Source organism: Sturnira hondurensis, unplaced genomic scaffold (genome assembly GCF_014824575.4).
Source record: "Sturnira hondurensis isolate 20B ecotype Veracruz unplaced genomic scaffold, ASM1482457v3 Scaffold0017254, whole genome shotgun sequence".
Taxonomy (NCBI): domain Eukaryota; kingdom Metazoa; phylum Chordata; class Mammalia; order Chiroptera; family Phyllostomidae; genus Sturnira; species Sturnira hondurensis.
Genome location: NW_028089885.1, coordinates 852,118 through 864,596, shown reverse-complemented (window position 1 = coordinate 864,596; position 12,479 = coordinate 852,118). Strand labels below are relative to the sequence as shown.

At 54.2% G+C, this 12,479-nt stretch overlaps 1 protein-coding gene across 5 annotated transcripts in view; it reads right to left on the bottom strand.

Annotated features, from left to right (window-relative positions):
• Positions 1–901: 901 nt before the first annotated feature.
• Positions 902–12,479, bottom strand: part of DGCR2 (DiGeorge syndrome critical region gene 2) — a 73,454-nt gene continuing 61,876 nt past the window's right edge. For all 5 annotated transcript variants that reach the window (XM_037067421.1, XM_037067422.1, XM_037067423.1 and 2 more), the window contains 3 exons: positions 5,992–6,144; positions 4,915–5,151; positions 902–3,678 (listed from right to left, as the gene is read on the bottom strand). In XM_037067421.1, coding sequence (XP_036923316.1) covers positions 3,422–3,678; positions 4,915–5,151; positions 5,992–6,144 — 647 coding nt within the window. In that variant the 3' untranslated portion in view covers positions 902–3,421. The remainder of the gene's footprint in view (positions 3,679–4,914; positions 5,152–5,991; positions 6,145–12,479) is intronic.

The following is a 12,479-nucleotide window of genomic DNA, read 5'->3' as shown; positions in this document are numbered from 1 at the left end:
CTGAAAATGGGGAGGGCGTAGGAGGATCTCTCTTCTTCACTGTGGGTGTGAGACACCCCAAGACCAGATGCCCTCCTACTGGCTCCCCCTTGGGACCTGGTGTGCTACAGAGCTTTTTACACAGGGCTTTACACAGGACCCCCCCCCCCCCCACCGAGGGCCACTCCACCCAGCAGGTCTGCGGGAAGCACAGCCCAGGTGGAGGCACTGCGCTTCCTCAGCACCTGGGGAGTGGACCCCAGGCGGCAGCAGAGTCTGCTTGCTCTCCTGCAAGGTGGGGCTCTGGTACTCTCTTCTACCCTCAGTGCAGCCCAGAGAGACGGCAACACTATCTAGAAGGAGCTGCACACCAGTGCCAGTGTGCCCTCCGGTGTGAGCAGGACCCTGGCCCCTTTCCAGTCCTCAGAGGGTGGGGCCCCTCCCACAGTGGGAAACAGCATGGAGCTGTCCATGGTGCTGAGTGTCCAGGACCGCCCCCCCAGATGTGTCCATGAAGGAGGGGCCACCTCCCTGAATCTCCTATCCTCACCAAGGGACCCACTGGTTCCCTTCATAACCCTGGTCCTTCCCCCATCCTGGCTTGCAGCACTCTGGCCAGGAGACTGGGTCAGGAAGGTGAGCATGAGGACCTGCCCAAGACTGAGTCCCCTGGGTGACCCACAGCATGTACTGGGAAATTATTGAAAGGACCACTGCCTGAGAAAAAAAGGGACAGAGGGGTTCCAGAGCCCTAAGACCCGCCCTAGGTTCCTCAGGTGGCCCAACCCCAACCCTCCACACACCCGTGCCTCAGCCCCAACTTGGCCTCTAGAGCCTGCCCCCCGCAACATGGGGTGCCTCAGCCCCAACTTGGTCAGAGCCTCCCCCCTGCAACATGGGCCACGCCAAGGACTGACTCCTCTTCCAGAACACAAATTTATTTGGCATTTGGATGAAATGATTCTCACAGCATCTTAAGAATTAGTGCCAACCCAACCAAAAAAGAAACCCAAACTAAAAACCTTTAGAGAAAGGAAAACACAAAAAACAGGCATTGAGACAATGTACAGATTCGACCCTCACTTCCACCAGGCAGGTCAGGTCCTAGGGGAGGCCCCTCCCAAGACCTTGGCCTGTCCCTCTGGAGGCCCAGTGTGCATGGGCGGAAAACCCGCCTCTCACAGGGACACAAGTGTCAGCCAGAGTTCGACCATGGAACACAACCAGATCTCACCAAGGGTGGCGACTAGACAGGAGACCAAGGTCAGCTGGGTGAGCCACGGGTTTCCCCTGGATGCCCTCACAACTGCCTTCCAGCAGAGTTCCACTTCTGAGGACACTGGGAAGCAGGTAGCCTCTGCGCAGCCCAAGGATGCCAGGGGGTTGGACACCCTTGGACAGAGCCCGGGCCAGTCCAGAGGCAGGCCCACCCTCTGTAGCCCCCATGGTCTGCTTCAGGCCTTTCCCTTAGTACCCTCCCCATGCCTGTCCCCAGCAGTCCTTCAGTCTGCAAAGGAAGGGTGTTCCAGTTCCACACATCTAGTACCAGCCACCTTGCCTTGTGCGCAGAGTTGAGGCCTGGGCCAGAGGGATCCCGTGCTTGGGGGCCAGACCCTATGGGGCTCCATTAGGGTGGTTGCTTCAAAGGAGGCCTGCTCAGGACCCTCACCCGGCGCCAAGGCCTGCAACTGCTGCTCTGGAATGCAGCTGCCCTGCGCCCAGCACATGCTGATGGTACTGTGTACTTCCTGCTGTTTCCGGCAGCTGGCGTGGGGCACATGTGCCCAGGATGCCATCTGCCTCCTATGGGCCCCGCCCAAGGACAAGGAGTTCACTGATTAAACTCCCACCTTTGGCCGGCCTGTCTGGCAACTCTGGAACCGCACTCCACACTGGAAGAGCAAAATGGGCCTTCCACCTGGAGTGTGAGCACGTGCCCAGGGCTGAACTGTGCCTCTGAGGTCTGCCTCGGAGCACCCGCCGCAAGTCATCTCTCCCTCTCTGTGTGCTGGTCCGGAGAGGCTGCAAGGAGGCCCAGGAGCAGGGCTCTGTGCTCTCAGAAGAGGCCCAGGCTCAGCCCCAGTGCCACCCATGTGGCCATGGCTGGTCTGGGAAACCGAGGACCGAGTTCCCATGAACCACCACCAGCTGCAGACACTTAGACACACACATACACACGCACACACACAAAAAGACCCCGACATTCAACATAGAAAAGATATGGATGTGCTGAAAAATCGCACAGAACCCGCTTAATCTCCAAACCTCAGAAATGCTGATAGCCTGGTGTCAAGTGGAGACAAGACCACTGCCCAGGAGTAGGCAACAGGGTCCCTTGATTAAAAGGCCCCCGGGCAGGGCATCCGGCACCCTGTGCTGCTGAGGACAGGAAGGTGGCATGCAGCCACCAGGCCCTGGGCTCTAACAGTGGCGGTGGCATGCAAGAAGTGGACTTTCAGGAGGTGGACACAGGCCAGGACTTTAAAGCCACCCCTGCCAAAGAAACAACCCTTTATGGCACAAAAAAGTGGGGTGGGGGCAGGCCAGGCCCAGGGGCAAATTTAACAGGAGGGGGGCTCCTGAGGATGAAAAAGAGGAGCTGGCTTAGCCCCAAGCCCCAAGGTGCTCATGCAAGGCTAACGGCCTCGGCCTGGATCCACAGCTGCCTCCTGGGGGGCCATGCACAGCGATGTTGGGGAGAAACCCAGAGGACTAGGGGTGGGGCTTCCCGGCACAGGACTGGGCTTTGCAGAGCCCAGCTGGAAAGACAGAGTAGAGATTTCGGCCTCCTTCTAAACTCTGCTTCTTAGGGTCTTGGGACCAGAGTCCCAGGCCAGCCTCTAGCTTGGGCAGGGTCACCTTCAATATCAAGCTGGACCTGTGGGGGGACCACCCCCAGCACAGCCACTGTAGCACCTCCAGGACCCCCTGCCCAGAAGCAGACCCACTGCCCGACAACCCCCGACAGCCCACGCACACTGGTGCCCCGAAGTGCCTTCCTGAGCAGTGGCCAGCGAGGCACACCATGGCGGCAGCTGTGGGGCTCGCTGGCTGGGTGGCGGGCTCCTCGGGACGACATGCTGTGGTGAGCAAGCCCACTAAAGCCTGGGGCAGTCTGGCCTCTGCCCAGGCCCGCAGTGCCTCTTTGTTCCCTACTTCTGAAACGTGTGGTATGAACAAACTTTGTCATCCTTCTGCCATTTAAAAAGGAAAAGACAGTGGCCCAAAGCTACGCATGTTCTGAAGCCCTCAGGAGATGCGGTGCAGGCGCCTACTCCCTCAGGAGGCCGGCGCAGTCTCTAAGCACATGTGCACCCCCCCCGGGGGTGCAGCAGTGCTGTCGGGTCCAGGCTCACGCAGGGCCCTGCAAGTCCCCCTCGGAACCAGTGTTCCTGACGGCAAACAGGTGCTCCGTGCCCCTCAGGCCGTGGGCTGGGCACCCCTACACCATGGTGTTGAGGGAACCGTGGCTATGGCCGCTGCCCCCCGGCAGTGCCTCTGTGGTTTGGGGGGTCCCGCTCTGGGCAGGGTCAGGAGGCACGAGCAGGGTGCTGCTGCCATCAGCTGAGCCTTCCAGGTCTGCCAGGGAGATCCCTGTGGTGGGCAGAGGCTGCTCCAGGTGCTGGGGTGACGCGCCTTCGCTGCCACCATCCCCTGGGGTTGGCGGGCTGGCCTCTGCTGGCTCAAAGGCATCGTCGTCTGCAGGAGGAGACAGAAGTTTGTCAGCAGGTGGGGGCCTGACATGAGGGAAGAGGGCAGGGAGATAAGCTGGGGGACGCTTCTCTCGCCTGAATGGTCCCACTGAGGCTGCAGCTCTGCTGTGGCCACCCCTCACCCTCATCACAGACGCGGGCCATCTCGGTGCAAAGTGCAGGGACAGGCAGTGTGTGGTGGGGGGCACACACTGCGACAGAGTCAGGGGAACAATAGCAGGGGTGAGAAAATCCTGAGACTCGGTGGGTGTTGAATCAGGGCTTGGTGGCATTAGGGAGTTATTCAGTGGGAATACGGGGACAAGAGCTCGGCAGCGTGACGGGCCCAGAGCAGGCAGCCCTGCAAACAGTGCAGGGGCTGCACAGAGCTCTCGCCTGCACCCCAGCAGCATCCCAGCAGGAAGCTTGTTCTGCCCTGGTCTCCCTGACAGTAGATGGTGACAATGTCCTGAGGGCCGGGGTCAAATCCAGATTTCTCCTGCCCACACCCTCCAGGGTGGTACAAGCTGACCAAATGAACAAACAGGACAAAGACCATGGCAGCGCTGGTCTCACAGTGCCATCCTGCTATGCCTCATGGGCACACAAACAGCCACCCGCCCTGGGGCGGGACACCACCTGTAATGTCTGGCAGGGGTGTGTGTGTTATAGGGAGTGACAGACACGGAAAGGGTGGGACATCTGCACTGCACACTGGGGACAGGGACAGGCCAGGCAATGAGCGAGGCACCTGCAATCCCCTCTTGGCTGCACAGCCCCCGGCCCAACATCACAGAGCCAGTGTTTCTTCCTGTGTCACAAAGCTGCCTCAGGACATGAGGGGCTGTCACATGGTGTCTCTTCAGCTCACGTGTGTGCTCCTGTCTTTACAGCCTTGCATTTGGCTCTGGGCCAGCCCTGCCCCCAAGGGGCCCAAGCCTGGTCCCCAGCTCTCCACAGAGCCAGGACTGGGTGTCTGAGGGCTGCTTGCTAATAGGTGTTCCTGGGAAGGACACAAGGGGCAGTGTGACCACTGTCAGCTGTCACCTGCACATTCAACCTTGGGAGGTGCTTATTCACTGACAGGTGGCAGTTCACTTGAAGGGGAAAACCAGAGATAGCAACAGAAGGCTGAGAGAGGTGGGGTTCACAGCCCTATGCACTGGGGAGGACCCCTGGGCCTCAGGTTCTGCAGGTCAGGTGGCTGGCGACAGGCTGCTCCCTCTCCCTGTTGGGGAAGCACCTGCAGGGTCGTAGAACACGCTGTCGGGGTTGATGGAGGCCTCATAGGGTGGCGGTGGGTCATCAGGCTGGTCAATGTCTGGGTACTTGTACGCAGTGTAGGGGGGCGGAGGGTCGTGGAAGTGGAAAGTCCCGCCTTCTCCGTCATCAGAAAGGTGTAGCGGCGTGAGGCCTGTGCCGAACCCGTCTGGGCCGTAATCAAAGCCGGGGATCCTCCGGCCAAGGTTGAAGTGGTGCACTGGGCAGCGGAAGCCAGAAAAAGCAACAGGGTCATGTCACTCGATGCCCTCGCCCCCAGGCCCAGGTTGCAGACACCCTGACGATCGCACTTCTGTGCCTAGCTGCTCACTTGAGAGCCTGGAATTTGCCCAGGCCCCTCCCGTGGGCACCTCCCTGCCCGTCACCCCATGCAACAGGTCTGCCTGCTGTGCTCCAGCCCTTGCCACACCCCTACAGCTCTGATGTTTCTGGGCATCTAACCCACGACTGCCTTGGAGTCCTGCCCACCTTGCAGCTCAGTGAGAACTGAGGAAGGTCTCAGGAAAAACTTGTCAGCCCACATGGATGTGGGGACTGCAGAACCGAAGCTGGTGAAGTCACTCAGCATTCTTGCTACCTCCATTCTGGACTCTCTCCTGCCTGCCTGCCCCGCACAGGACTGGGGAGCCCAGGCTGGCTCACTGAGACACAGGGGGATTTCAGAAGTTCTTCTGGGGGCTTAAATTGCTGCAGGCAAATTGGACTGAGGGGGCTGAGATGTACTAAGTTGCTCATGACCATGGGCATCTGCTACTCTCTTGTGGGAGGAGAGCCTGGAGTTGGCTGGCTCTGGAGGTATGCCCTTTCTCCACATGCCCATGGCCTCTGATTTCGGGTCCTGCAAAGGGGTCCTCTAGTGCCCCAGGTGTGCCCTCAGCCCAGGAGCAGGTGGGTGGGTGGGACAGAGACACCTTTTGGCACCCCCTATCATGTCTTCCCCTCCCTCCCTGCCCCTTCCTGCTTCCTGTGTCCCCAATGCCCCTGGGGACACAGCCACAGGCAGGCCTGTGACCGTCATAGCAGGGACTGGGGCACTCACGGTTTGCTCCAATCAGGGACTCGATGCGCTCCCGGCGCCTCTGGCGTAGCCGGTGGACCATGAAAAGCAGCAGGGACAGGATGAGGAAGGAGGAGATGCAGCTCACAATGAGACGCATCCCGCTGGCCATAGAGTCGAACAGGCTATTCCCATCTGTTAGAGAAGAAACCGCTGCTCTCAGGAGCTTCGTGCTATGAGAAGGCACGGCCCTCCACCTCAGCACTATAAGGACAAGGCAACCCACTGTCCAACTCAATCTCATCCCAGCGGAGACAAAAGAGCCGAAGACCAAGAACACTGCAGTACCAGCACAGAAGAGATCACGGCCCAGGAAAGTTTCTAATGCATCATGGGCGAAGTGCTCCTCTGCCTGCTGCAGGTGTCAAGAGTGGGGGCCTGGCCTCCCCCGGCTCATCTCTGTTGGGCGACCAATCACGTTCCTTCAGGAGCAGCAGCCCTCTGGTACCTGCTGCATGCAAATGCCCAGGAAGCCTGGTGAGCAGGGAAGCCATGTTCCAGGACCGGCATTTCGCATTTTCCGGGGCAACTCTGTACCCCTCTCCCCCTGGGACATTCAGCGATGTCTACAGACACTTTTGCTCATCACTGGGAGGTGGGGGTTGGGGGGAAAGGTGTGTGCAGAGGCTACTACAGGTGTCTGGCAGGTAGAGGCCAGGGACAGGCTCAACACCCTGCTGTGCACAAGCCAGCCCCACAGCAGGGTGTTTGCCCCAATCTCAACAGTGCTGAGTTGGAGACACCTCGCCTGCCCCACTGCTCAGCGGGGTTTCTCAGGTGCTCACCATTGAAGCTGCTGAGCCATGGTGCTCACAGGACGAGTGTGAGGAAGAGTACTTGTGCTGGCCAGGTGTCTAGACGTGACAGCCACGGCCAGGTCCTTTCACCCAAGTGAGATGGGCCAGTAGCACCAAGTCACAGAATACTGGGAGCCAGGAAGGGGTCCTGGGAATACCTGTCTCCACAGACAGCAGAGGCAGGGGTCCCTGGGGGGAGAAATGACCTGGAGCCCTTGGAAGCAGGAAACCTCTGCAGGGGTGGAAGGGCTGAGGACTGTCAAGTCTCTGCGATAGCCACATGGCAGGTCCCCAACCACACTTCACAGCCAACACAGGCCCCACGTGAGAGGCCAGGCTCCCTGGGCCCTCCTGTTGCTCTCGCCAGCCCAGCCTGCTCTGTGCCAACACAGGTGGCCAGAGCTCACCCTACCCTGCACTCCCAGGGCCAGAGGGCTTCCTCCAAAGCTGCATTTATTGGTGACAACACTTTGGAAGCGAGCATGTGGAAAGGATACATCCTCTCACCAATCACCCACTTTTTGTGAGGGCTTTAATCCTCTTCCAGTTTCAAGTGAACATTTTGTTCCCGCCCCGGGAGGAAGCCCATCAGCCAGGGGGCTGCTGACCCATCTGTTAACTGGCAGCTAGCTCAGCAATCCCAGTGAGGCATCTCATGTAGCAGCCCCTTTGCAATAACTAACTTCACTGGTTCTAAAACAAACCCAAGGACATGGTCAAGGTCCTTGATCGTCTTTCTACAGTGGTCACCAGGAAGAGGCATGTCCTAGAACCAAGCCACATGCAGTCAGACACGGAGACCACTTTCCAAGGAGCCAGAGGGCAGCCCAGGGGTCCCTGTGATCCATGACATGACCGGTCCTTTCATGGAGCTCTTGAATCCAGAGGACACGTCCTGCTAGGGTAAACGCTGTTGGAACTAAAGGTGCCCCACAGTCCACCAGGCCTGACGGTTGGTCTGACGTCCGAGTCACCCCCAGCACTCCTCCCCAGGCTAATGTGAAGAGCCCCACAGTGTCACTGAATTCAGTGGCACGGAGGGAGCTCCTAATCTCTGCTAGAGATAGCAGATGGGGCGGAAGCTCAGGAGGAATCAGAGGCCTGTGTCCTGGACCATAACGTGTGCTCTGCTACAGGCTGCTGCCCAGCAGGGCACCCCTGCAACAGGAGGGGAGAGCCCTGGGAGAGAGGCGGCCATGCGCAGTTCGAGGGCCCATGAGCTATGGAGCCAGCATGGTCTCACTGTTTCCCTCATGACCTGTCTGCTGAACATCCTTTCAGGTGCTTGGCTGCCAACTTGTATTTTCTTTGGTGAGGTGTCATTTTAAATATTTTGCCCATTTTTAAGGAAAGCAGGTTGTTTTCTTTTTTTGAAATATTTATTTTTCAATTTGTTGATGCACATTATCTTGGATCTAGGTGTACAACCCAGTGATTAGACATTTATATAACTTAGAATGATCACCTTGGTAGATCCAGTCCCCATCTGACAGCAGTTTTTACGGTATTGTTGACCATGTTCCCTGTGCTGTACTTCCCATTCCCCTGTTCTGTAACTACCAATTTGTATTTTTCTTTTTAATGTTGAATGAACTTTTTAAAAAAATATTTTATTTATTTTTTAGAGAGAGGAGAAGGGAAGCAGAAAGAGTAGGAGAGAAACATCAATGTGTGGTTGCCTCTCATGTGTCCCCTGCTGGGAACTGGCCTGCAACCCAGGCATGTGCCCTGACTGGGAATCGAACCAGCGACCCTTTGCTTCACAGGCCCGTGCTCAATCCACTGAGCTACACCAGCCCGGGCCCAATTTGTATTTTTAATCCCCTCACCTTTTTACCCATTCCCCAATCCCCTCCCATCTGACAAACATCAAACTCTTCTCTGTATCTATGAGTCTGTCTGTTCTGCTTGTTATTTCCTTTTTTAGATTCCACATACAAATGAAACCATACAATGGTGTTGGTCTCTGACTTATTTCACTCAGCACAACACCCCCCAGGTCCATCCATGTTACTGCAGATGCAAGACTTCATTCTGTTGTTCATGGCTGAGTTACACCCCATTGTATGCACACGCCACCTCTTTATCCACTCACCCATGCCAGACAGGTGGGCCGTTTCCCTCTCTTGGCCATTGTAAATAATGCTGCAATACACATATGGGTGCACATGTCTTTTCAATTTAGTATTTTTGGTTTCTTTGAATAAACGCCAAGAAGTGGAATTGTTAGGTCCTTCTTTGTCTCTTGTTTTAAGGTCTATTTTGTCTGGTATAAGTATTGCTACCCTAGCTTTTTTTTTCATGTCCAGTTTTATAAAGTACCTTTCCCCACCTCTTTACTTTCAGTCCGTGTGTCTTTCTGTCTGAAACGACTCTCTGATAGACAGCATACGTAAGGATCTTGTTTTCTTATCCATTCAGTGACCGTGTCTTTTGATTAGAGCATCTACCCCATTTGCATTTAAAGTAATTGTCGATAGACATGTATTTATTGCCATTTTATGATTCATATTTTTAATCGTTTTCTCCCTTCTTCAAGATAACAGTAACATTTCTTGTAATACTGTTTTCGTGATGATGAATTCCTTTACCTTTTTCTTGTCTGGGAAGCTCTTTATCTGTCCTTCAATTCTCAATGAGCTTTGTTCAGCAGAGTAATCTTGGCTGTAGGTTCTTGCTTTTCATCACTTTGAATATTTCATGCCAATTCCTTCTGGCCTGCAAAGTTTCTGTTGAGAAACAGCCGATAATCTTAAGGGACCTTCCTTGTAAGTAACGTTTTTCCTCTTGCTGCTTTTAGGGTTCCCTCTCTGAGGCCCAGGCCAGGTGGCACAGTGGTTAGAGTGCTGTCCTCACACACCAGAGGACGGTTGATTTTTCTCTGAAACCAATCAAAAAAATCCCTTTTTTTGTCTTTCACCTTTGGCATTTTAATTATGATGTGTCTAAGTGTGGGCCTCTTTGGGTTCATCTTGTTTGGGACTTTCTGTGCTTCCTGGACTTGCATGTCTATTTCCATCTCCAGGATAGGGAAGTTTTCTGACATTTTTCAAGTAGGTTTTTAATTCCTTGCTTGCTCTCTTCTTCTGGCACACCCATGACGTGAATGTTGGTGTACTCAAAGTCGCCCAGAGGCTCCTTAAACTATTCCCATTTTTTTGGATTTTTTCTTTTTTCGTTTTCTGCTTCTTTATCTTCCAAGTCACTAACATGACCCTCTGCTTCATCTACTCTACTTTTGGTTTCCTGTAACATATGCTTCATCTCAGTTATTACGCTCTGCTTTTCTGACTGACCCGAACATTTTCTATCCCCATGTTTGTTGAAGTTCTCACTATGTTCATCTACTCTTCACCTAAGTTCATTCCATCTCTTTGTTACCAGTGTTTTGAGCTCTGCATCTGGCAGATGGCTTGTCTCCATTTTGCTTGTCCTTTTCCTGTTTTTTTTTTTTTTAATCTCAGAGCATTTTTATAGTTACTTTATTTTTATATATATTTTTATTGATTATACGATTACAGTTGTTCTATCCCCTCCCCCCCACACCCCTCCCCCACCATTCTCCCCCCCCTTAGTTTATAACCACGTGTCTCAAGTTCTTTAGATTCTATATTTCCCCTACTATTCTTGCCCTCCCCCCTATCTATTTTCTGCCTATTGTCTATGCTATTTTCTGTACCTTCTCCCTCCTTCTCCTCCTCCCACCACCCTGTTGCTAACCCTCCATGTGTTCTTCTTTTCTATGGTTCCACTCCTGATCTAGCTGTCCTCTTACTTTGCTTTTGTTTTAGGTGTGGTTGTTAGTAACTGTGATTTTGCTGTCCTTTCACTGTTCATATTTTTCATCTTCTTTTTCTTATATAAGTCCCTTTAGCATTTCATATAATAAGGGCTTGGTGATGATGAACTCCTTGAACTTGACCTTATCTGAGAAGCACTTTATCTGTCCTTCCATTCTAAATGAAAGCTTTGCTGGATAAAGCAATCTTGGCTGTAGGTCTTTGGATTTCANAGAAACATCAATGTATGGTTGCCTTTCGTGCGTCCCCTGCTGGGAGTTGGCCTGCAAGGAATCGGCCTGCAACCCAGGCATGTGCCCTGACTGGGAATTGAACCACGATCGTCTGGTTCGCAGGCCCGCGCTCAATCCACTGAGCTACGCCAGCCAGGGCTAGGGGAGTTCTCCTTTATTATTTGTTCAAATAAGTTTTCCACTCGTGGCTGTTTCTTTCCCCCTTCTGGTACCCCTATAATCCAGATGTTGGGATGTTTAAAGATGTCCTGGAGGTTCCTAAGCCTCTCCTCATTTTTTTTGAATTCTCATTTCTTCATTCCTTTCTGGTTGGATGTTTCATTCTTCCTTCTGGTCCATTCCATCGATCTGAGTCCCAATTTCCTTTCCATCGCTATTGGTTTCCTGTGCATCTCTCTTCATTTCAATTAGTTTAGCCTTCATCTGTTCCTCTAATTTGTGACTATAATCAACCAGTTCTGTGAGCATCCTGATAAACAGTGTCTTGAATTGTGCATCTGAGAGGCTGGCAATCTCTTGGTCACTTAGAGTTATCAGCTTTGGGACTTTGAGTTCTTCTTGCACCATCTTTTGGGCTGTTTGTGCCTGTTACGTAGCAGGATCAGAGCCCTAGGTGTTCACCAGAGCAGGGCAACTAAGTCGCTGGGTTGTGACGCTGTACGTGGGGGTGGGGTCAAAGAGGAGCAATGGTGTCCCGTCTGCCGCCTCCCGCCACAGGTGCCGCAGCTGCCAACGTGCGTTTCATCCCACTGCACGCGAGTGTGCCACCACTGTCAGCCCTCCACCACTGGGTTCACCCCCTGGGGACTGTGCATGATCCGTCTCACTGTACTCGAATGTGCGACCGTGGTCAGTCTGCCCCACACCCCGACTGGGTCTGGGCTGCCTACGCGCCTAGGTTGGGGGATCTTTCCTGCCCGACCCTGCTCCGCTGCTGGCTCCGCCCCTCTTACCGTCCTGGTTGAGCGGTTCGTTGTTGTTGGACTTCTATATAATTCACTTTTCTGTTCTTTGGCTGTGTCTTTGTTCTCCAAACCTTTGTTGTATTCAAACTTGGTTGTGGGAGAAGGCACAGTGTTTCCACCTATGCCTCCATCTTGGCGGAAGTCCCTTTTCCTGGCGTTTTATTCTGTTTGAAACGCTTCTTTGTCTCCCCATTTGGCAGCCTCTCTGTGTTTGTCTCTGTGTGGTAGGCAGAGCTGCTCCACCCCAGTCTCGGCAGAGCGGCCTTATGCAGCAGTTGTGCGGTGGGGCCCAGAGGTGCAGCATCCCAGGTCACCCAAGCAAAGGCACTTCAGATGCACCTCCTCACCCTCCTGTGGGCTCTTTGCACCCTCCTACTGTAGTGGAGCCTTAATGGTTGTTGGCACATCAATGGGATGGATTTACCCCCAGGCCGTGAGGACTGGCTACAACCAGTGCAAGGGCCAACTCCACAGAACAGAACTCACTTAAATGTACTATTCGTTCGGGTGGCTGGGTGATGCTCTGATGGAAGCTACCCACCGGGTGTGCTGGCTTTGGGGCTTCCTAGGAGGTACAGGCCGAGGTATCCCTGCCAAGGACCACCCAGCATAAGCTACAAAATGATCTGCTGATGGCTGCCACTTGTGTTGGGCCCAGAGGTGCCTCAGAGGGGC